This window comes from Orcinus orca, chromosome 2 (genome assembly GCF_937001465.1).
Source record: "Orcinus orca chromosome 2, mOrcOrc1.1, whole genome shotgun sequence".
Lineage (NCBI taxonomy): Eukaryota > Metazoa > Chordata > Mammalia > Artiodactyla > Delphinidae > Orcinus > Orcinus orca.
This window is the reverse complement of record NC_064560.1, coordinates 193394725-193420487: the sequence shown is the minus strand read 5'-3', so window position 1 is coordinate 193420487 and position 25763 is coordinate 193394725. Positions and strand designations below refer to the sequence as shown.

Below are 25763 nucleotides of genomic sequence, written 5' to 3'. Positions count from 1 at the left end.
TTAAAGAAAGTAAATGCCTCCTAACCTACAAAGACCTGGGAGAGTGAATATATTAATATATCTGAAACAAGAACATGTCAAGGGGAGTCACAGGGGTAAACATCATCGCTGCCCATCCAAACGACGTCTGGGAAAGCGCATCTTGTCGGCAAGGACTAGAGCAGCTTGGCCGGCACGGCAGGCATGGATCTATCAAGCCAGCCTGCACTCATGCCTTGTCTTGGTTTTGCATTCACCAAGCACTTCTGATCATTTGGCTTCTGCTATAACCTGCTTCCAAGAAGAGAATGTACTGCTGAAGCGGGTGCCAGTCTCAGCTCACTCAACTATGTTTCTCATTGTAAATAAATTGGTACTCTGTCTTCTCTGCTGGTCTCTTAGGAGATTTGTTAAGACATGTCAGCGTCTCAGGGTCCTATCTATCCTTAAACGCTACTGAGATCACTCTTCTAAACTTGCATGGCTGAGGGCCAGACTCCATAGTGAATTCACCAAAATTGATGCCACTTAGTGAAGCATCTTGGTGACCCTCAGAGTTACTTAAGTGTTCTGTCACAGCCATATAGAAATGTAAATAGACTACGGACTTTGTTGAATAACTAGAGATTTGATTTAGTTATAAAAAACATAGCTGTGTAGCAAAATTTCAGCTAAACAGCTTCATGCACTGATATTTATCGTACCTCTACCATGTGCTATGCAATTTTTTAGTCTGTAGAGAGACAGAAAAACAAAACAAAATCCCTGCCTCCGTGGAGGCTACATTTTAGTGAGGGATATAGACAATAAGTACATGGGCATATAAAATGATGTCAAGTGTCAGCAGAGAAAAGGAACAGCGTGGGATGTCATTGGGAGGACAATCTGGGGGGCCTCTCTGAGGAGGTGATATTTGAGCTGAGCCGCGGATGAAGTGAGGGTGAGCTATGTGGATATGTGGGAGCCAAGTTTTCCAGGCCGAGGCCCCAACACGGAGTGCACTTGGCAATGAGGATTTTAGTGAGGGGGCAATGAGGTCACGAGGGGTCAGACTGTATCAGGCCTCGAAGGCCCAGGTCAGGACTTTGCCTCCCCATCCGTGTGAGATCGGAAGGCACTGGGGGGGCTTTAAGCAGATCTGACTTGTGTTTTAACAAGATTCCCCTGTTGGGATGTTGAAAGAAGTCACAGAAAGGAGCAGGCCAGGACAGTAATGTTGGAGGGGTAAGAAGCAGACAGACTTCGGATATGTTTTGAAAGTTGGGCCAATGTGACGCACTGATGCATGGAATATGGGGTAAGAGAATAAGAAAAGAACCAGGGATGCCTCCACAGTTTAGGGCCTGAGCGGCTGGAAGGATGGAGTTGCCAATACCTGAGATTGGAAATTGTGGGAGCAGCAGGTGAGGGGAAGGAAGACAGGGATCTGCAGCTAGACTGGCTATGCTAAAGTTCGAGGGGCTGTTAGACGTTCAGGTGAGGGGAAGAGAGGGTTTCAGGAGGAAATGATCAAATGTGTCAGATGATCGGAGAGGGCAAGGAAGATGAGGACTGAGAACTAACAATTAGGTTTGGAAATGTGGACGTCACTGGTAACCTGGCTGTAAGGAGGACAGGAATTTTGGGCCCGTGGTTGGAGGAAGATGTGGAGGTCTAGGAGGGATTTTTCATTTGAGTTGGGTTTTTGTCTTGTCTTGTTTTGACGTATGGGAGTTAGTAGGAGAATAAGTTTGAAGCTAAGGGCGATGATCCAGAGGAGAGGGAAAACTCAAGCTGTGGGAGAGAAGGGAGGATTACAGGAGAAGAATTGGACTATGTGAGAAGCGGTGGGATTCAGGGCACAGGTTGATCTTAGGTGGGAGCACAGACCGTTCTCTGCAGCAGAAGGGAAGGCAGGGGTAGGTTTGCAGTGGGAGGATGTAGAAGTTCTCTTTCGGTTGCTTGGGTTTTCTCAGTGAACTGAGAAGCAAGGTCACCAGATGTAACCACACTGAAGGCCTGAAAATGTAACTATTATAAAGACCAGTGATTTCAAACTGTCCAAAAGGTATTCTCTTTAGTTACTTAGTGTTTTCGATTAAAATAAGGATCAAAAATAGTGCAGTGAAGTAAAGGAAAAATAGCTAAATTGACTTCATCAAAATTTAAAGTTTTTGTGCATTAAAGGGCATTATCAAGAGAGTGAAAAGACAAGCCACAGAATGGGAGGAAATATTTGCCAATCACATATCTGATAAGGGTCTTCTATCCAGAATATATAAAGAACTCTTACAATTCAGTAACAAAAAGGCAACCCAAATAAAAAGTGAGCAAAGGACTCGAGTATAGATTTCTCCAAAGAAGATACACAACTGGTCAGCCAGCACATGAAAAGATGCTTAGTTACAACGTGGTACTGCTACACACCCACTCGTCTGGTGGTTCCCCATACAGAATTACCGTATGATGATATTTCCACTCCTAGGTTTCTACCGAAAATTGACAACAGGGGTTCAAACAGGAAGCTGTACTCAAATGTTCATAGCCGCTCTATTCACAACAGCCAAAAGGTGGAAACAACTTAACTGTCCATCAACACGTGAATGATTAAACGAAATATGGTCTATCTGTACAGTGGAATATTTTTCAGCCATAAAAAGGAATGAAGTACTGATAGATGCTACAACATGAATGAACTTTGAAAACATGCTAAGTGAAAGAAGGCCACAAATTGCATGATTGCATTTATATAAAATATCCCAATTAGACAAATCCATAGAGACAGGAAGCAGATTAGTGTTTGCTAGGAGCTTGAGGGGAGCGGATAATGGGGACTGACTGATTAATGGGTACAGGGCTTCCAACTGGGGTGATGGAAAAGTTCTGGAGCTAGATGGTGGTGATGAGTGGACAGTATCATGAATGTACTTAGTGCCACCGAACTGTACACCTTAACATGGTTGCAATGGTAAATTTATGTTGTGTGTATTTTGCCACACACAAAAAGAGTGCAGTTATATTCAGATTTCATTATTTAAAGAAATGAAATATATATGCCATTAAGATCAACCTAAACTGATTTCTCATCCAGTGTCATTCTGGGAATTATAGGATTTTTAGAGCTGAAAAGGCCATAGTGGTAAAGTTAGTTGGTTAAAAATATTTAGCAACTTTCTAATTATCGCAGATATGAAAAATTATTCATCTTGTTACATGAGTCTTTCTACCAAGCAGTTTAGAATTCTCTCTGACTCATAGGTTGGGTGCTGACCTTGAACTCAAAAAGCAACCTTGCAGAAAACAAACATGTCTGACTTACTGTGACTCAAAAAGCATAAACTGTTCTAATTTATTTCCGTTTCTAACACCACTAGTATTGGGGACATAACAAATCACATAAATTCATTAGCTTACATGTTAGAATAATACATAGTCTGATTTTCTTCATGCTATAAATTAAATTACTATAAACATTAGTGTACAGAATACTCAGACAAAGAATGAAATATTAAATCAATATTTATCCCATGAGCTATGCACAGATACTTTAACAATTTACCTCTCAAAATATGGTTTTAATGAAGTAGTGACTCGTTGCCATAGAGCTTTTTATAATGAATCTACTTAATAAAATATTTGTTTGCAGGGAGAAAAAAAGAATTTCCCCAAAACCAGAAAATCATTTTTTAAAGAAATTTTTCAAATTACAATGTTAAAGTCATCTCCAGCTCTGTAAAAGTATATGACATGAGATCTTTAAAATTTCACTGCATTTCAGGATTGTTCTTGAAAAGATACTCTGCCTGTAATTGAGAAAAAAGAAAAAAAAGTCAACAATTTAGAATGTACTATTAATTTAGAATTAATAGTACATTAATTTGTACTATTAATGTTTACAATTTAAAAATGAAAGTGCACAAATTTTTTCTTTGAAATGAGTAACAAAAATCTTATTATAAAATGTGATGAAGGTGTCAGAGGCTATTTCCCAAATAACCAGACACACAATTTCTCTGTCTCAACTGGCTTTTCATTTAGATTTGGGTATATTTTATTTTCAAATTGATATTAAAAAAAAGCCTTCAATCTCTTACCAGAAAATCAACAGGATCATCGGGTCTGATCTTACAACACTCATTCAGACCTTGCATAAGCGTTGGCATGACGTGGGTCATTAAATAGTTTCTCAAGGGAATAGACTGGGCCTCCAGTAATTCTTTTTCTTCTCTTTTAACTTCCTCTAGTCGTTTACTCTACAAATAGAACATTTGGGGGTGCAATAAATAGATGGAAAAAGAAGAACGGTTTCATACGACTCACCCCAGAGTGCACTAGAAGTAGATACTGCTATAAATGTTCATCATGTTATGATAAAGATGGTATTTCCAATTGACAGGGAAAATATGTAAGTGGTGTTTTAACAACTGCCTAGTCATATAGAAAATAATAAACTGGACCCCTACTTCACTTCTTTTTTTCTTTTTTCCAGCATGATTTATCTTTATTAATCACCCCTTTTGTTCACTTTCTTTTCTTTTTCAACATCTTTATTGGAGTATAATTGCTTTACAATGGTGTGTTAGTTTCTGCTTTATAACAAAGTGAATCAGTTATACATATACATATGTTCCCATATCTCTTCCCTCTTGTGTCTCCCTCCCTCCCACCCTCCCTATCCCACCCCTCTAGGTGGTCACAAAGCACCAAGCTGATCTCCCTGTGCTATGCAGCTGCTTCCCACTAGCTATCTATTTTACCTTTGGTAGTGTATATATGTCCATGCCACTCTCTCACTTTGTCACAGCTTACCCTTCCCCCCCCATATCCTCAAGTCCATTCTCTAGTATGTTCACTTTCTTAATTACTTAGGCAATCCAAATCCCTCTAGGACAGGCAAAAAGATGATGCTGATGATATGATGATGATGATGGTGATGATGATAATGATGATGATGATCCTACCTCACTTCTTAAACCAAAATAATTTCTAGCTGCCCAGATGAAGCAAAGTGAGAGAAAGAGAGAAAGAGAGAAAGAAAGAAAGAAAGAGAGAAAGAAAGGGAGGAAGGAAGAAAGAAGGAAAGAAAGAGGAAGGAAGGAAGGAAGGAAGGAAGGAAGGAAGGAAGGATCACAGAATCATAGAAGTGCTAATAGGGACTTCCCTGGTGGCCCAGTGGTTAAGAATCCACCTGCCAATGCAGGGGACATGGGTTCGAGCCCTGGTTGGGGAAGATCCCACATGCCGCAGAGAAACTAAGCCTGCACGCCACAACTACTGAAGCCCGCGCACTCTAGAGCCTGTGCTCTGCAACAAGAGAGGAGCCACAGCAATGAGAAGCCCGCGCACCTCAATGAGGAGTAGCCCCCGCTCGCCGCAACTAGAGAAAGCCTGCGCGCAGCAACGAAGACCCAACGCAGCCAAAAAAAAATAAAAAAAGTGCTAGTAGAAACTCTCGAAGGTATTGATCTGGTGGACTTGTGTTATGCTCAGCATACAGCCCCCCTCTCTCAGGACTAATAATTCCAGATTTCCTTTGAGAAATCTCCCTTCTCAGCCTAGTGGATTGGGTGGGACTTAAGCCCATCAGTCCGGCCCACTCCTGGCCATGGACATTAGTTAAATGTGCAGCCAAAAGACAAGAAACAAGATAAAGATATAAAATACATTTACTGCCTTAGGTAGAATAAATGCAAAGAGGGAAATCTATTTTTTTTGTTTTTGTGTTTTTTTGGCATGCAGGATCTTAGTTCCCCCACTAGGGAATTGAACCTGTGTCCCCTGCATCGGGAAACGAGGAGCCTTCACCATGGGGCCTCCAGGGAAGTCCCAAGAGGGAAATTTAAAAGTATAGAAAGGGATAGGACGTGTTATGCAGTGGGGCGGGTGCTGAAATTTTAAATATGGTGTCCAGGAAAGGCCTCATTAGAAAGATGACTTTTAGCAAAGACTTGAAGCAAGGGAAGAAGTTAATCACACAGATGGAACTTTATTTAAATGCACGGAGATGTCAGAGGCAGCCAGGTCACAGAGGACCTTGGGGGCCATGGTAAGGAGTTTGGACTTTCATCGAACAGCGATGAACAGCCTGTGAAGCGTTTAAACAGAGAATGGACGTGCTGAATCTGTATCTTTCTTTTTTTTTGGCCCCGCCAAGAGGCATGTGGGATCTCCCCCGATGAGGGATGGAACCTGTGCCCCCTGCATTGGGAGCATGGAGTCTTAACCACTGGACTGCCAGGGAAGTCCAGATCTGTATTTTATTTTTTGTTTTTTTTAAATAAATTTATTTAATTATTTATTTATTTTTGACTGCATTGGGTCTTTCTAGCTGCGGCGAGCGGGGGCTACTCTTTGTGGCAGTGCGCCATTTTCTCACTGCAGTGGCTTCTCTCGTTGCGGAGCATGGGCTCTAGGCGTGCAGGCTCAGTAGTTGTGGTGCACGGGCTTAGTTGCTCCGTGGCATGTGGGATCTTCCCGGACCAGGGCTCAAACCCGTGTCCCCTGCGTTGGCAGGCGGATTCTTGACCACTGCACCACCAGGGAAGCCTAGATCTGTATTTTAGAAGGATCACCTGGCAGCAGCAGGGAAACAGACTGGAGATGGAGGGTGGAGCTGGGGAGACCTGCCAGAAGGCATCACATCATTCTGGCACCCTGGTCAGGAGAAGGGAGCCCTGCAGGTGGATGTGAGTGCTGTTTTAGGAGGCAGAATTGATAAGACTCAGTGATTTGGAGAAGAAGGGTAGAATGAGGCTGACCACCCAAGTTGGATGGGTAAATGGAGGAAAACCAGATGAAATCACCAGGTTGACAGGCAGCAAATGGCACACTTACAACGATGTGTATTGTTAATGCTATGTCAATGGCTAGCTGTTATTATCCTTGTTATTTACCCTAAGCAAAAGACCGGGGCATCTTTTAAAAAATGGTACATATGAAAGAAATTTTAAAAAAAGAAAAAAAAATGGTACATGTGACAAAACAAACAAAAACAAAAAAACAACAAAAATTTGTTTGGGGTATTTCCGAGACATTTCTCTATTAGCCGGATGGGAAGCGCGAGAGGCCGGAATGGTCTTGCCAGCCCCCAGCCCCCATCCCCCACCCACTCCCCCGCCCCGACGCGTGTGCACACACTCACCCACTCCTCCCAGCGAGCGATCTTCTCTGCCATCTCCGCAGCCTCCTTGTGCTGTCGCTCTGCCTCCTCCATGGCCTCCTTGGCCAGCCGTTCCTCAGCAGCCCGCCGCTCCTCTTCTGCCTTTTCTTCATCCGTTAAACCATAATTGCGAGGCTCCCCAATCTCTTTGATGAGCTGTTTGATAGCAAGTCTGTTCTGAGCGTCTTCGAGTTTTCCTACATCTTTAAAAACCAGAAGAGAGGAAGAGAGCAATACAGACATTTATAATCTGGTCCTGGGGCTTCCCTGGGGGTGCAGAGGTTAAGAATCCGCCTACCAGTGCTGGGGACACGGGTTCGAGCTATGATCCGGGAAGATCCCACATGCCGCGGAGCAACTAAGCCCGTGCGCCACAACTACTGAGCCCACGTGCTGCAACCACTGAAGCCCACGTGCCTAAAGCCTGTGCTCTGCAACAAGAGAAGCCACCAATGAGAAGCCCGCGCACTGCAACTAGAGAAAGCCCGTGTGCAGCAAGGAAGACCCAATGCAGCCAAAAATAAATTTAAAAAAATATATAATCTGGTCCTGCCTGCAATCTATTCTGAATCCATTTTTGGGAAAATTCTATTAGTATAATCTTGTGATGGTAGATTGCGTAAATTACCATATGAGTGTTTCCTTTTCTAGTTACCAGCACAGTTTAGAATTTCTGGTCTCACTGGCAAATATCAGACTGGTCTCTGGGGGTCACAGGGAGCAAGACTGGGGCTCAGGTCTGAGCTGTGACGGTCACCGCTGATTTGAATGGATGGATGGGCGTGTGGACCTCCTCAAAAGGAATGAGTTCTCCACCCCGGGAAGCATTCAAGCAGAGACTGGGGCACTTCACTTGGGGGTTTCCACAGAAGGAAGTCCTGTACTTGGAGGCTGGGCTGGGTGACCTCCAGGTTTCTTTTGTTTTCTGTTTCTGAGAATCAATGATTCTGGGACACTTTTTTTTTTTTTTTAATTTATTTTGGCCGCTTTGGGTCTTCATTGCTGCACATGGGCTTTTCTCTAGTTGCAGCGAGCTGGGGCTACTCTTCGTTGCGGTGCGCAGGCTTCTCATTGCGTTAGCTTCTCTTGTTGCCGAGCACGGGCTCTAGGTGCGAGGGCTTCAGTAGTTGTGGCTCATGGGCTCTAGAGCACAGGCTCAGTAGTTGTAGCGCACGGGCTTAGCTGCTCCGCGGCATGTGTGATCTTCCCGGACCAGGGATCGAACCATGTTCCCTGCATTGGCAGACGGATTCTTAAGCACTGCACCACCAGGGAAGTCCTGATTCTGGGATTATTATTTTATTTTATTTTATTTTAATTTTTTGGCCGCACCACCCGGCATGCGGGATCTTAGTTCCCGGACAAGACCAGGGATCGAACCCATGCCCCCTGCAGTGGAAACACGGAGTCTTAACCACTGGATCACCAGGCAAATCCCTAGGATACATTTCCAATTCATAAAAAATTAACTGTTTCAGTTAGCCTACTCGAATAGAAAAAAGTCCAAACTCCAGAATATGTGACTAATGTCAATATTAAGACCAAAAGAAGGAGAAGGAAAAGGAGGGGGGAGGGCAGGGGAGGAGTGGAGGAGCTCTAAGCCTCCCAGGACTCCAGGATCCAGATGCTGTCTCAGCTGGTTCTGGGGGATGAAGAGAGGCCTCGGGAGATCCCAAAGATCAGCCTGGCTGCTAAGCTTCCACCAGGCTAGCAGTTTCTCACCAAACCCAAAGAAGAGGTGTCAAGACCCAGAAAATCAGAAAGGAAGTTCAGGGGCCCATCAAGCCAAGGGGAGGAGAAACAGCTACAGCAGATTGGATTTGGAGGCAGTGACGATGATGGCGGAGGTGAGGCTGATGAGAGATCATATTCACTGGCTGCTTGCTGGGTGCTCAGCCCTGAGTTAAGTGTTTACGGGAAACAGGAGGAATACGATGAAGAGCTATTTGATTTCTGAGTAGCTAAGGGGCCAGCTGGCTGGTCTTAAAGGCCAGGAGCGGCTCTGTGAAGAGCACCAGTGTCCTGCAATGCTAGGGGGACAGGACGCTGCCCCCAAGGACACTGGGGAAATGGCCCAAAGCAGCTGGCAGCAAACCACATATCTTTGAAGTGCCCTTTAAAAAATGCCAATTTGGGGGCTTCCCTGGTGGCGCAGTGGTTGAGAGTCCGCCTGCCGATGCAGGGGACACGGGTTCGTGCCCCAGTCCGGGAAGATCCCACATGCCGCAGAGCGGCTGGGCCCGTGAGCCATGGCCGCTGAGCCTGCGCGTCCGGAGACTGTGCTCCGCAACAGGAGAGGCCACAGCAGTGAGAGGCCCACGTACCGCAAAAAAAAAAAAAAAAGCCAATTTGGTAAAAAATTAAAAATAAATTAAAAAATGCCAATTTGGTATTCAACTTCATAATATATCCGCATGTTTTCATATGACAATAACACCCGCCACACCACCAAATCCTCAAGTAGACAACTCCTCTGTCTTATCCTGTGACTTCCCAGGCCCCGGGCACACGGTTACACTGACCCGCCCTCCCCCAGCCCTATGAAAGCGTGCACGCAGTTGGCCGGGGGTCCTGACACCGGGCAGCCCTGCTCCACTTGCAGTTTATCCTTGAGTTTATTTTGTACCAATATGTATCGGATAGATTTCAAGTTCGTCAAAGTAGTTGAGGACAGTCTCATCTTCAGTGTTCCTGTCCCGGTAGCTGCTCAGAGCCCGGAGGAACTGGCCCTGGCTGTAGTGGGTCCCCGCCACGATGCTCTCGGGGAGATTCATCACCCGCTCCTTGAGGAACTCATCTGAGGCATCCAGCGAACAAACGAATTCTGGAGAGAAGGAGAAGCTCGTGAGTTAACACCGTGACTGCGGAGCTTGCAAGCATGTGCTGGTGGACGGGCCACTGCTCGACCGAATGTCTGGTTACCAGGTGGGATCTCCTGTCACGGCAAAGGGCCTGACAAGTTGGCCGCCTTGCTGCCTCTCATGGAGGACAGATGCATGCCAATCACCCATGCTTCCAGAGACCACACTGTGAAGCCCAATCAGTGGGCATTTTGTGAGATCTATTATTTTTCTTTCCCTTCCTTCCTCCCTTCCCTTCTGCTTTCCTTCCTTCCTTCTTCTTTTTATTTTAAATAAAAACAGCAGAAATTGTAAATGCAAATCTCTAATAACCCTATGATACCTGTCATCATCTTGTCACTTTTCCAGTACAATATCACAGGCTCCCAAAGAGACTCAAGGCTATAAGGGAAATACCTTCATGGCTGATTCGCCAACTTAATAAAAATAGAGACTCCCCTGGGATTTTAATTTTCCATGAGTTGAGCTCTTCCCTCACTTCATGCCATGGGCTATGAAACATCTATGGTCAGTAAAACATGGCCAACGCTTATCGAATATTTGATACACGGATCATATTAATGACAGTGATCATTTCACCCACCTGCAATTTTCTTTTAAACTGTAAGAGCAGCTGTTTCTCCAGTGCCTAGCACAAATTCAGTGGATATTTGTGGAGTGAATGAATGAATGAGTGAATAATTAAAGTGTAGATCTGTGTAACAAGCTTTCTAGGCGAGTTACTGTTCTCAGCTGTTCTCAGCAGGACCAGAGTACCCTGGCGCCCAGATCAGTAACCAGGTGTATCGAAAATAACTTGCTGCCTATAAGAGCCTGGCAAAGCTTGGGACTGATTTAATTTTTATTCTAAAATTGGATTGGTTTGCCACATAAAAATGCCATTCTCACTTAACTGCATTCTAATAAGCTTTCTTGAGTGGGTGAGAAAAATAAGTGTATCGGGTAGAGTCCATAGTGTGGTGCTGACCAGGGGGCGTGGAACATGTGTGAACTTCATCTGCTTCGTGTGAAAGCAAATAGTGAAAACAAAGGCTGAGGACAGAGCTTACGGAATAAGATCCTATAAACTCATGACCATTGTCTGATATGACCACTCTTCTGACCTATTTTACTTTAATTTCAATGCTCATCCTTCACCATTTGATTTGCACGAGTAGCTATATTTTTCAAAAGAAAGGAGACATCTGGAGCCCCACATGCTGGTACAGTACTTAAATTGAAATTATGTCAATAAATTCACCAGAAATTGAATCTATTTAAGCTCTATGATCTAAGACATGTAGATCAAAACTTAATAATTCTGTTCATAATCTAAGCATTTCATGATGTAGTACTATATCTTTTTTTCCAGTGATTGGGGGGGATGAAGATTCTAGTTAATAAAATATTGCAAATAATAAGTGATATACTTGGCTTCTAATTTTCAGAGTTTTAATATGATGAAATATATTTCCCACTAGATGATATATTTTTTAAAGTCCTTTCTCTTTTGTGATTCAGAAAGAACTTCAAGATTTTGCAGTGTCTCAAGATAATGATTCAGGACATCTACTGTCCTTGAACTGGCTGACTGTAGATACAAGGAATGGATTTCTGCTGGTGAGATTGTATACGACAAAGAGGTCTATCTGGAGCCATGTGAAAAATCTATGTCTTAACACATTTTTCCATATTCATCACATAGGTATAGCTTTCAACTTGTCTCCTTCAACTAACAGATCTGAAAAGAATCAAAATGGATATACGCTAACAGTGATAAAATGCAATGATTTATCAATGAGAGATAATACCACCTAGGACTGAATTACTGTACAATCAAATGTTTCATCATTCAAATCAAGCACTGATGCTGATATTAAGCATGCTTTTTATTTTCTGTATCTTATGATGTTTTTGCTTACAGACCTAGGGAGAGAATGCCCCTCCCAGGGCTACCTCTGAAGATAGTAAACAATTCATTTGAAATGAGAGCACGCCTCACATATGCGAGCCAACCACGCCCTTTATATAACTCAGATAACAAACCAATATTTCTCCTGCCTTAACTCATCCCAGGGCCAGGACCAGGCAACTAGAGACCAAAGCCCACTGCAACTACTCACACTAGTCAATCCTCTAAAAAAGCTGTTTACTCTGCCCTGCTTTGCCTTTCCCATGGAAACCCCAAGAAAGGCTGTGTCCTCGACTTTCCCCTCCTCCTGACCAAGCCTGGTGCTTCCCCACGTGGCCCTGCATGGTTGCCACACTTCCTTCTCTGGGGAAATGTGAGTAATAACTTCTTCTTTCAATGGCATTAGCCTCACGTGTCTCAGTCACTGCCACAAACTAAAATCCCGCAGCACAAATGAGACAATGATCTGATTTCTTTCAGGAAGATAGAAAATAATGACAATTTCTAGAAAGAGGCTAATTGAAAAGAACAGACTAAACATTCCAAAGAGATTACATCTTAGACATGTTTGGACCGCATCCGACAGAGAGGGCAGCCCAGGGGATCAGGACTAAGAATAATGCACCATTTTACCTCCTGCGTTTCCATTTTCTTATCTTAGGGAGGGGTTTCATTCATTCTGGTTTTTGGAGGCAGTGGCATGAGAAGACCTGAGTTTGAATCCAAGCCCTGCCGTTTACCAGCGAAGCTGACTTGCATTAGTCTCTGGGCTTCAGGCTCTGGATCAAGTAAACATGGGAGTAATTCCTACCTCACAGGCTCGTGGAAAGGCTCAATAAGCTCCCATCTTGTGTGGTGCCTGGTGCATGACAGATGTTGGGTTGGGGTGAATTTTATCCAGCTGCCTCAGGGGGAACGGGAGGATTTACTACGGGGTTTGCAATGAATGACTGTCGCCCAGAAGTGATCAGCTCTCATAAACTGGACAGACCTGGTTATTTAGACTAATCAACTTTACTTTTTAACTTTTTCTGAGGCAAACACATAAATTAATAGGAAACCTAAGACGGCCCATTCCTCCGGCATTTCATGTTCCTGCCTCAGGCAAATGGTAAATATCCATCCCTGAGGATGACTGCTCTCTGATGGTCTCTGCTTCCAGAAGCTTCATCACAAGCTGTGCCTGGACCAGGGGCAGGAGAGGATTACAGCTGTGAACCGACTCTCCTGGGGACTTTGACACGGTGAGCAAGCAGGCCCTTCCGAGTCACAGCCTTAGGCTAAGTTCCTGAAAATAGCTGTTCTTGTATTTACCATATGATCAAAACTTGATTAAACCTCATGCAAACTGATAAAAAAAGAAAAAAAACCTTTAAAGTTCATGGCAAAGTCACAAGAAATGCCTGCTCAGCAAATCCTTTTTTGTGGAATAAGTTGTTTATATTTCTCTTTCAAGGGTATGTTGTGAAAGCTCTGTGTAAATATGTAATAGGATAAACTTGCTGTGGAGTTAGGGAACCAAGCAGCTTTTTCCTGCCCAGCCTCAATTCTGGATTCTTTTTTTTTTTTTTCTGTACGTGGGCCTCTCACTGCTGTGGCCTCTCCCGTTGCGGAGCACAGGCTCCGGACGCGCAGGCTCAGCGGCCATGACTCACGGGCCCAGCCGCTCCGCGGCATGTGGGATCTTCCCGGACCGGGGCACGAACCCGTGTCCCCTGCATCGGCAGGCGGACTCTCAACCACTGCGCCACCAGGGAAGCCCCAGTTCTGGATTCTGAATGTCCTCCAGAAAAGATTATGGCGTGGCTAGCACCTGAAGCAGAACAGAAAGGAGGGGCAGTGATCTAGTCCCTGGGGGTCTTGCCAACTGACTCAGAAGCCAAGACACTGTACAGCACAGGGAATAGAGCCAATATTTTATAATAACTACAAATGGAGTATAATCTTTAAAACTTGTGAATGACTATGTTGTACACCTGAAACTTATATAATATTGTAAATTAACTATACCTCAATTTTTTTTAAATACAGAAAAAAAAAAAGTCAGGGCACCAACAGATTGGCTAATCTTTTGCTCTCTTACAGGAAGGAACAGCAGAAATGAATGCTCTCAAAGGGACTGCTGTCCATTTGAGAATTTTAATATCCCTGATATTTACCCCCAGTGAATTCTTTAGCTTGGAAGTTTGATTTTAAGTGTATCATTTCACTTTGTTCCTAAAACAAACAAACAAAAGGTATTTTATTCACATCAAAAGGATTGTTTTGGTACAAAAGAGATATCAAATGGCATTCCTTTAAATATGACCTTGGAGAAGTCTTTTAAACTTACCAGGTATGATTAATTTATCACAGGGAAACCTTTTGCCTCTGGCTTCTTCCTCTTCCTCTTCCTCTTCTTCTGGTAAAACAAAATATACATTGTCAAGTTTATTACATATTATTACTAAGGATTGTGCAAAAAAATTTAAATACTTTGGGACTTCCCTGGTGGTCCAGTGGTTAAGACTCCACACTCCCAATGCAGGGGGCCTGGGTCGATCTCTGGTTGGAGAACTAGATCTTGCATGCATGCCGCAACTAAGAAGTCCGCATGCTGCAACTAAGAACGGCCCCAGCCAATAAATAAATAAATAAAATTATTTTTAAAATAATTAAATATTTTAACTAGTAGTCACTAATGAAAACTAGCCATAACTAGGAAAGCCTGCATTTTAGGTATAGTCGCTCCGATTTTTTTGTTTATTTTAATTGTGACTACTGTTACTCTGAACAATAAAGCTGTGACTTATTTGAATGTAAACATTCAAAATAAAGGTAACACCCACACTTACGGTTGAACAGGTCTTTGGCTTGATCATAGGTCTTTGGGAATCCATCCAAAATGTAACCTTGATTCTTGCAAGGCATGGATTTTAGCTTTTCTCTTATAAATCTAATTATATATTCATCTTCTAGTCGACCTAATAAAAAGAAAAAAAATATTACTGTGCAGTCACATTCTACATAACTAAATTGAGTTATTTGTAGGGAGGTGGATGGGCCTAGAGTCTGTCATACGGAGTGAAGTAAGTCAGAAGGAGAAAAACAAATACCATATGCTAACACATATATACGGAATCTAAAAAAAAAAAAACGTTCATGAAGAACCTAGGGGCAAGACGGGAAAAAAGATGCAGACCTACTTGAGAATGGACTTGAGGATATGGGGAGGGGGAAGGGTAAGCTGTGACAAAGTGAGAGAGTGGCATGGACATATATACACTACCAAACGTGAAATAGCTAGCTAGTGGGAAGCAGTCGCATAGCACAGGGAGATCAGCTCGGTGCTTTGTGACCACCTAGAGGGGTGGGATAGGGAGGGTGGGAGGGAAGGAGACGCAAGAGGGAAGAGACATGGGGACATATGTATATGTATAACTGATTCACTTTGTTATAAAGCAGAAACTAACACACCATTGTAAAGCAATTATACTCCAATAAAGATGTTAAAAAAAATTTAAAAAGTAAAGTGATCTCAAAAATTCTTGTGTAGTCAAAATTACTATTGAAAATCTCTTATTTTTGCATTAAAGTGAAAAATATGTGGTTTTGTATTTTGAGCACAACACATGAACTCTCATGCCCAATAAAGTAGGAGAACCCAGTGAGCCTGTCTGCAGGAAAGAACAGAATCGGATGCTTATGTCTGCGCTTCCAGAATGTTCTTCCGTGGTCACAACTTTTGGTTGAAGTTGAATGAGGAGTAATTGGAGGAATCCAGGGTGTTCTCACTTGCCAGCAGGATTTACTCAATTCTGTTTTGATATATGCTTCTATAACCTTAATACGTGATAATAAATGCTTCTGTTGTGAGAATTCGGTGGGATAGTATTCATGCGTGCTGATGCCACATGATTTATTTTTATTTTTTATTTTGGCTGCACCGCACGGCTTGTGGGATCTTAGTTCCCTGACCAGGGATCTAACCATGGCCCTCAGGCAGTGAAACCCCAGAGTCCTAATCACTGGACCGTCAGGGAATTCCCTACACACAATTTATTAATAGTAGGTGCCCAATAAATATTTGCTACATTTGAATAAGAATCAACCTTGATCTTGACCCTTAAAGGCACTGTTCTCTTTAAGGCTGCAGAAAGGAGCGTGGCCCCCTCTTCCCTGCCTTTTCCAGTGGGCATTGCAGACCTTCACCCCACTGGACAGTTCCCTCTCCAGCCATGGGCACAGGGTTCCTGCAGTTGCTTGGAGGAGTTTGTTCTAAAACTATCACAGTGTTTCCAAGACAATATGATGTAACTCCTCCAAAATATTCATCTATCATGTAATTGTTGAACAGCTATCATTCCCAAGACACAGCCCTGCCCTTACATGGCTTAGTGTATACATTACAGCAATACAAGCTTGACGAGTTTGAGAAATTGATCTCCAAAGCTCTTTCTAGGGTAGCACTATACTTTCAGTTTATTGGTGGGTCTACAATATAAAATAATTTGGGGTCTCTTTTTATTACTCTGTTAATGACAGTAAAATGATCTCATTAAAACACCTCTCCTTTCTTCTACCTTTCATTGCCACACGAATCATTAGGCAGTAACTGATTCAGAAAATAACTGTGTCTTTCAGAAATTTAAATATTATGGCAGAGACAAAAAAAATAATCAAAGGTGTTATTTAACATAATGAAATTCCTCAAAATGATTTGATGTTACTTCTCAGGAAGGTTCAAAATGCTGTAAAGAAATAAAGTCACATTCTTTTCTTGTTTTTTTTTTTTCCGCCACGCAGTGCATGCGAGATCTTAGTTCCCCAACCAGGAATCAAACCCATGCCCCCTGCAGTGGAAGTGCAGAGTCCTAACCACTGGACCTCCAGGGAAGTCCCTAAACCCACATTTTAAAAATGTCAAGGGGGGACTTCCCTGGTTGTCCAGTGGTTAAGAATCCGGCTTCCAATGCAAGGGATTCAGGTTCAATCCCTGGTCTGGGAACTAAGCTCCCACATGCCATGGGGCAACTGAGCCCGCACCCCACAACTAGAGAGCCTGTGTGCCGCAACTACTGAGCCCATGCGCTCTGGAGCCCATGTGCCGCAACTACTGAGCCCTACTGAGGGATACACTAATATCAAAAGACAATTTTTATTTAAACATTCTATCTTCAATTTTCAAAAGCTTCGTTGGTAAGGAAAGGCACATACTCGGAAATCTAGCTTTGGCCCCCTCCAAGGCATCCTTTGGTTTATTTCAGGCAGTGAGCTTTGCCGTTCATTTGTTTGTTTTAGAAATAAGTGTTCATTACGCCAGAAGGGAGCTTGAGCGGCAGTTTATGATAACTATGGAATGTGAGTACGCAAAGGGCCAAGCCCAAGCGCCTTTTTCCAGAGAACTGTGACCTCCTGGAGATACACTCGTGATCTTGGCCGGTGGCGTTGAGCATCTCGGAAGGGGATGGTCACTTCCGTTTTAAAGTGAACGAGCACAGCCCTGCTGGATGGCCTTTAAAACACCACACTGCTTCTTCTTCTTTTTTTTAAATGTTAAGTCTGCCTTTCAAATAACAGTAATGTTTAAAATGCTAATATTAATGCATATTCATAATTACTAAAACTTAGTTTAAAAACAGATAGCTGCAACCAGGGTTTTTAAAATAATCCACACACAGTAGAGACACGATGCTATCGACATAAAAGTTGATACATTCACATACATCCCCCTCCCCAACTTTTCATTTTCAAACTCACAGAAAAGTTGAAAGACTGGTTCAATGATCACCTGGAATCCCACCAACCAGTGGGATTCCGTGCATTCTAGTGCATTCACCGAGTCCCTAGTTTAGCTGAATGGTCAGGGGCCGACGGGAGTGGAATCATGAATAGAAGAGGATACGGAGGTGTCTCACTGTGGGATTGTGAGATCTGTCCTGCTGGACTCCTTAGAATCACATGATGACACATTGGTTCACGGGAGGGAGAAGTGTGCTAACCTCTGCGTCCTCGTTCTGTGAAATTTCTACATAGGTTAATGCCATGGGTTCACAGGTGTTATTTTGTTTAAACATGACCGGGGTCCGTGTTTCTAGTTTCAGGTAAATATGAATAGGAAGGAGTTTGGGACAAACTTGAAGAAAAAAAGTACTTTCCTAAGGTTAAAGGGGACTGACTGCACCATCGCCATCTTGTAGGAAGTGGGTGGGAGGGCATACTGACAGTAGGCAGGTTTGTCTCCTTCCCCGTTCCCCTCTGAAGACAGAGGCTGCTGACCCAGTTTGGCCTCTCTTGCATCTGCGGGAAGAACAGACTCTGCTGCCAAGGACAGGCCCTTCTTGAACTTGGGTGACGCAGTGACTGCTCTCAGCCATAATTCTTGTTCTGTGTGGTCACCTCCCTGGACGTGAAAAGAGCCCAGTCAGTACTTCACGTCATCCTGTTACACGAAGTCCTTGGACAAGACTTTTGGGTCCTTGCAGAGACCAGTTATATGTTCCTGTCAGTAAATGCTGTCCCGTGTTTGTTTCTGGCCCTACGCCCCAGGCTTACAGCGTATGTACACGTGGCCATGTTCACCTGTGGATTCCTAAAACTCCCAGTCCCCTGCCCTTTCGTGTGGCCTTGCTAGACTTCCTTCCACAGGTGTCCTCACAATGGAGTGTCTTATTTTGTTTTTTCCCCTCTCCCAAAAGGTAGGAGCCAGGATGCTATTAAACTCTAAAACCAAGATAGTGATTCCCCAGTGTCACAGGCGAGGCAGGGGCAGTGTCATATCTCAAAGTGTTGATCTGCGTTTTCTGCGTACCTTTTCCTCTGGGCCATTGATCTGGGATTCCAAATTCCACATCCTCCTGGCCCAGCCCACACAAAAGCAGAAACCCAGACTCAGATGATGAGCTGGTTTAAGTGAATGCTCAGTGTATGCAGACAAAAACATTTTCTCCACTCCATAAACTAGATTGGAGTGGCCTGGGGGAAGGAGAGGAAAAGGGGTAAACAGGACTTCAGAGGAGGGTGTGAAGGGATTACTCCTGACGAAGAGCAGCTGGGTCTAAGACTACGCCTTGAGGGACAAAGGGTGGGGTGCCAGAAGACCCGAGAGGGGAGGGCAGTCCAGAGCGGGGGGGGCCCCAGGGGAATGCAGTGGCGGTCCTCAGGGGGAGGGCCAGTTTGTACCTCTGTCCTTCTTCCCTGACCCCGACTGGCCCCAGCTCAACCCTGGAGGATCAGAGACAGCCACCAGCAAGATGGGAAAAGTAAGAGGCAGGAAACCAGATGTGCTTGATAGGATGGGAGGGGGGGAAATTCTCCACTGAGTCAGAGTCCAAACTTGCTTACACGTTGGACTGGTTTATAGCCAATGCCAGTATTACCAGTTTGATGGAGGTTCTCAACTATCTAGCTGTAAAAATGAAATGGTTTTATTTTTCTCATAACTGCTGCTGACTGCTTTCCTGATGGGTGGCAAGCTCCCTTAAAGACATCTCAGTTCAAAACTTAGTTTGTGATTGGAATGGACTTCTGAAAGCATGAATAAACAGAGAGCCCACTTACTTATTATCTAAGAGCTGCAGTGGGACCAGCCTGAAATTCCATCCAAGGGTGGGGAAAGAATGAGTCCGGAGCTTGAGTTTAAAGGGACACCTCACTGGGATGCAGTGTTCAACAAACTGGTTCAAATTACCCCGTGGGCAAGAATATTTTTCTATTTATTTGTATTTCTTCCTGAATGAATTAATTATTGGTCCAAGTTATTCATCCATTTTTTTCTCTTCGGGGTTTCATGATTTTCTAATTAGTTTGCCGGAGCGTTTTATGCATGAAGGCTATTAACTCTTTGTCATATTGGTGGCAAATACTTTTTCCTGATTTGCCCTTTGCCTTTTAATTAATGTTTTTTGATGCTTTATAAATATTTATGACTACACATTTGATTGTTTTAAAACTTAGGTAATTCTTTCCCATCGTATAACCAATAGTCAACAAAATGTTAATGGGGGGGGGTTCCCTGGTGGCGCAGTGGTTGAGAGTCCGCCTGCCGATGCAGGGGACGCGGGTTCATGCCCCGGTCCGGGAAGATCCCACATGCCGCAGAGCGGCTGGGCCCGTGAGTCATGGCCGCTGAGCCTGCGCGTCCGGAGCCTGTGCTCCGCAACGGGAGAGGCCACAGCAGTGAGAGGCCCGCGTACCGCAAAAAAATATATATATTAATGGGGATTTTTTCCCCCAGGGTTGAGATAGTGAATGATTTTGTGTGTGTGTGTGTGTGTGTGTGTGTGTGTGTGTGTGTGTGTGGTTGTTATAATTTCTGTACTTTACTTTTAATAGCAAACAAGTAGTTTTTTATAACAAGGAAATCAATCCCACCGTTACAAAAGCAGTGCAGCCGTGTGCTGTGCGGTTACCTGCGTTGTGCTCCAGGCTTTCCTTGATGCCATCCAAGAACTCCTGAGCATCCTCCACGGTCTCCACTTCCTCCTCCTCTTCACCTTCTTCTTCTCCTCCTTCCCCTACATGCTTAGGTGTAATGATCGCCTCCTACATACCACAGGGATATTCAAATCAGATGATGCCCTGCGTTGATTGGCTGCTATAAATCATCTGGCGAGTGATCCTGGAAAAGGCTGGTACCCAAACAGGGGAGGTGCTCAAGGACAGCTGTGCAAAAGTGGTCAGGATGCGTCTATCTATCTACGAAGACAGATAAGAGCCTCGGGGGGGTTTCTTACTCTATTTTAGGAGAATAATCTATTTCTGTGCTAACGCCAGAACTACTTAAGAATCAACACTTTTCTAGGAATTCCCTGGCGGTCCAGTGGTTAGGACTCCGAGCTTCCACTGCAGGGGGCCCAGGTTGGATCCCTGGTTGGGGAACTAATCCTAATCCTGCAAGCTGCATGATGTAGCCCAAAAACAAACAAACAAAAAAGAATCAACACTTTTCCAAGTATCAGGTTGGATCTTACTTGGGGGACACACATTTTGTAGAAATCAAGACTTTTAATAATCATCTTTGGAAATGTACCTCAGCACCTACCATTCCCAATAAAATGATAAAAAGCAGCTATTTAGGGAGAAGGAGGGACAGCAGAGCACAGAGACTTTTCAGGGCAGGGAAAACTACTCTGTATGATACTATAATGGTGGACACATTTCATTAGACATTTGTCCAAACCCATAGAATGTACAACAGCAAGAGTGAACCCTAATGTCTGCTACGGACTTTAGGTGATATGGTACGTGAATATAAGTTCACTGATGTAACAAATGTGCCACTCTGGTGGGGTTTAATGATAATGGGGGAGGCTGCCTGTGCAAGGGGTAAGGGATGTAGGGGAAATCTCTGTACCTTCCTCTCAACTTTGCTGTGAACCTAAAACTGCACTAAGAAAATAGTCTTTTTTTTTTTAAGCTGTTGATAAATGGTCTGATAATACCCTGAGAAACATACATCAAGAATAAAAAAAACCTGGGTATATATCCGAAAAAAACAAAAACTCTAATTCAAAAAGATATGTGCACCCCAAAGTTCATAGCAGCATTATTTACAGTAGCCAAAATATGGAAGCAGACTAACTGTCCATCAACAGATAAATGGATAAACAAGATATGGTGTGTATATGTATATATACATATACACACACGCATACACATACATACAATGGAATACTACTTAGCCATAAAAATGAATGAAATGTTGCCATTTGCAGCAACATGGATGGACTTGGAGGGCATTATGCTAAGTGAAATAAGCCAGGCAGAGAAAGACAAACACTGTGTGACGTCACTTATATGTGGCATCTAAAAATACAACTAGTGGGGCTTCCCTGGTGGCGCAGTGGTTGAGAGTCCGCCTGCCGATGCAGGGGACGCGGGTTCGTGCCCCGGTCCGGGAAGCTCCCACATGCCGCAGAGCGGCTGGGCCCGTGAGCCATGGCCGCTGAGCTTGTGCGTCCGGAGCCTGTGCTCCGCAGCGGGAGGGGCCACAAAAGTGAGAGGCCCGCGTACCGGAAAAAAAAAAAAAAAAAAACTAGTGCATATAACAAAAAGGAAGCAGACTCACAGATGTAGAGAACAAACTGGTGGTTACTGGTGAGGAGACGGAAGGGGAAATGGGCTAGGTAGGGGGCAGGGCATTAAGAGGTACAAACTATTAGGTATAAAATAAACTACAATAAGGATATATTGTACAACATGGGGAATGTAGACAAAGCATTTTAATAACTATAAATGGAGTATAAGCTTTAAAAATTGTGAATCACTACACTGTACAACTGTAAGTTATATAATATTGTACATCAACTATACTTCAATTAAAAAAAAAAGAATAAAGAAACAAATGAAAATGTTCCAGTCAATAGAGAGAATGCAAGATATATTTTGAGCAATAGCTGGAGAAAGACTAAATTTTAAGGGCGACCCATGAAAGACGCTTCCAGAGGAAAACCATGTGGGTTTCTGTGTTTTCATAATGGAGCCAACAACAAAATCCAATTAAAATAACAAATCTCTTTGTAGGATATGCCATGGAAAATTAGTGATTTCTTAATTATGAGTAAGACAAAGCATTTTTAAAATATAAAAATTCACAGTAAAGTAGTTAAAAGTGTTACCAGTTTTGCTATGGCTTCGGAAATGACATCCTTCAGTTTAATGTGATGCAGTTTGTAGTATTTGGACAACACTTCAGCGATGCTGGATTTTCCCACCGCAGGAGGACCAAGAATGCAAATCTTGATGGGCTAAAAGAGGAGAATACGCGTCATACAGGGAGCTCTGAACCATCTGTAGCTAGACAGTGTTCTTTATTTCAAGGGTCGCGGCCCTTTTAAGTCTCGGGATCCTGCAGGCTGACTCTCACTCCTCCATCAAGACCCCAGAGTCACTTCCTCCTGGTGTTTAATGAGCATCCACTACGTGCCCTGAGCTGGGCACGGGGCACACGACACTCAGCAGGATGTGAACCAAGTACTCAAGCATCACATGCTACCAGTTTCATCTTTGTGGTGCTACTCCTGTAAAGACAGCAGAGAAATAGAATTTCTGGTCCACTATACAGGGTGCTTAATTTACTGCCTGATGAACATTGTTTCTGGACTAAACTTGGTCTTTAATTAAACTTTTCTTTTTAAAAACAGTTAACTAAAAAAAAAATAGGGCTTCCCTGGTGGCACAGTGGTTGAGAGTCCGCCTGCCAATGCAGGGGACACGGGTTCGTGCCCCGGTCCAGGAAGATCCCACATGCCGTGGAGCGGCTGGGCCCGTGAGCCATGGCCGCTGAGCCTGCGCGTCCGGAGCCTGTGCTCCGCAACGGGAGAGGCCACAACAGTGAGGGGCCCGCATAACGCAAAAAAATAAATAAATAAAAATTTAAAAAATAATAATAAAAAAATAAATGAAAACAGTTAATTTATCCTAGTTTTTAAAAATACACTCATTTTTTTTACTTTTATTTTTTATTAATCTATCTTATACATATTAGTGTATATATGTCAATCCCAATCTCCCAGTTCATCCCACCACCACCACCCCACCCCTGAACCCCCCGCTTTCCTGCCCTTGGTGTCCATACGTTTGTTCTCTACATCTGAAAAATACACTCATTTTTAAAAAAAGTTTCTAGAAGCTCATCACATTCATAACTGGTGAGCAAATGTTTATTTCTAATATAAATAAAAACATCAGTGACAAATAGTCATTTCTTTCAAAATGGTCCAAACAGTTGTGAAACTAAAGCCTGGTATTTTGCAAGGCAAATTTTTTAAATTTTAAATTAAAAAAAATTTTTATTTAAATCATGCCATTGAAAAGCATTTCCATGGGCAGAGTGTCCATGTGCTTAAAGACTACATAATTTCATGCACAGAGTTGGTTATTGTTATTATTACTACTATCATTATTATTAATACTACTACTATTGTTATTATTACTATTTGTCAGATGAGGCAGCCAAGGCTGTGAAGGGAGTGAGCAGGGCTACTGCAGTGGTACTGGGTAAGGCGTGGTGGACGTGAATGACCCTGTCTGCTTAGGGACAGGCTCTCTCCGGGTGATGGCAATGACCAAGATGGAGGGCAGTGGTGGGTGGCAGCGGTCAGGAGAGCATCTCTGGAGCTGAGTCTTGATGGACAGGGCTGGGCTCCGAGATAGGCATGGTGCAGTCACCAAGGCCTGTTGTGCGGCTGTCAACTGGGCAGGTTCATGTGCCTTGTTTCATCCACACACCGAGAGCGGATCTGTCTCCTGGGGTAAGCTCACCTCATCCGGGTACAAAACCAGAATGGTAGTTTATTCAGTTATAATGAGAAGTAGGGTTGCCACTGAACTCAGAACACTCCAAGTGCACGTGTCTGGCACATTTACCCCTCAAGGCAGACACGTTTAGAAGGTAGCTTGATGAGCTTTGATCAGACCAAGGAGAGTTGGATGGATGGACTGTTGAATGGTATTAGGTCAAGGTGATTGGATGCACCTGTCTCTGCACAGGGATGACTTTGCCTTGCTAAAGGAACTGGAGTTGTGGAGGCCCTTGGCTTGAGGCTCCATCTTGCTGGATGTCACTGGTGTGGCACTGTCTACATTGTCCTTGGTCGTGTTTCCTGTTCTATGCTGCCAAGCTGACCAATGCCCCCAGGGATGGATAGACTCAGTTTAATTTTTAGATATGCTTACTCCTTCTATCATGTCCTGTCCAGTTTTGCTAATCAGGAACCGTATGGTCTCTTTAAGGTGTCTTGTCCCATCTCTACTCTGACTGGGTGTTGTTTTACGTTGACCCACAAACGACAATACTAGTCTAACCTCTCAGGTTGCTCTGTGCCTCAGGACAGCCTCCAAGTAGAGCCGTCGTGGGTGTCTCAGATGCTTAAAAGGATCATTGTTTCTTTTTTTTTTAATTTTTTAAAAAACTTTTTGGCCGTGCCACACAGCATGTGGGATCTTAGTTCTCCAGCCAGGCATCAAACCCGCGCCCCCTACAGTGGAAGCGCTGCAAGCGCAGAGTCTTAACCACTGAACCACCAGGGAAGTCTCCGATCACTTTTTTTTTTGTAAAGTGGTACATCTTTTTTTTTTTTAATTACTTACTTAAAATTTTTTTTTAATTTTTTCTTTCTAGGTTTTAAAGTGTCACATCTTTTACTGCTTCTCAACAAGGCATGCTTTGCAGGAGAATATTGTTCTTAGGATACAATGGCAATTCTACTTGCTTTTACGCAGTATTTCCATGCACGATGGCAATTCAACTATGACGGCACCTGTCACTCATAGACTATAGCTTTCGAAATGGCTTCTCCTGTCACATTTACTTTCATCTTTGGAATGCCTCCCTGGGATAAATCCAAAGATGTGGGCAAGGGATGCATTTACCTGATTTCAGAGACGGGTGTGTGGAGGCTCCCATAGTAAGGCCATTCTAGCTAAGTTGGCATCTTAGCTAATTTGAATCCCTGACTAGCTGTGAGACCTTGAAGAAATTGCTCCATCTTCTAAGCCTTGGCTTCCTCGTCTATATATGTAGATAAGAATATCTATGAAAAGTTGTGGTGATTAAAATGACTGGCAAATCCCGTGGCCAACAAGAAAAGGTCAAAGTAATCATCAGACGTCCCCACCTCCTACCTACCCTTTTCCAGATGTATACCCGGGGTGAAAAAGGCAGGCCAGTAAGGTACCAGACATTTTCCCTTATAGGGACAACTCTGTGACAGTCAGTCTGGGGCTTCCTATCATGTTCAATTCGTGTTAAGCATAACAATCATCTCTGTCAACTTAAAAATTTTTAATATTCAGTTGGCAAGTATCAATAGAATATAGAGGTAGATTTTTTTGGCCTGGGCAATAGGTCAAATTTGAAAAAGAACTTGAGGGAATTCCCTGGCGGTCCCGTGGTTAGGACTCCATGCTTTCA

At 43.5% G+C, this 25763-nt stretch overlaps 1 protein-coding gene across 4 annotated transcripts in view; it reads right to left on the bottom strand.

Annotated features, from left to right (window-relative positions):
- Positions 1 to 3496: 3496 nt before the first annotated feature.
- The window catches only part of AK7 (adenylate kinase 7), a 54228-nt gene continuing 31961 nt past the window's right edge, over positions 3497 to 25763 (bottom strand). For 2 of the 4 annotated variants that reach the window (XM_004262378.2, XM_033440154.2), the window contains 8 exons: positions 22468 to 22596; positions 20260 to 20392; positions 14704 to 14832; positions 14202 to 14270; positions 9744 to 9941; positions 7100 to 7320; positions 4053 to 4211; positions 3497 to 3761 (listed from right to left, as the gene is read on the bottom strand). In XM_004262378.2, coding sequence (XP_004262426.2) covers positions 3723 to 3761; positions 4053 to 4211; positions 7100 to 7320; positions 9744 to 9941; positions 14202 to 14270; positions 14704 to 14832; positions 20260 to 20392; positions 22468 to 22596 — 1077 coding nt within the window. In that variant the 3' untranslated portion in view covers positions 3497 to 3722. The remainder of the gene's footprint in view (positions 3762 to 4052; positions 4212 to 7099; positions 7321 to 9743; positions 9942 to 14201; positions 14271 to 14703; positions 14833 to 20259; positions 20393 to 22467; positions 22597 to 25763) is intronic. The other 2 variants (XM_033439628.2, XM_033440605.2) reach the window with 2 other exon arrangements.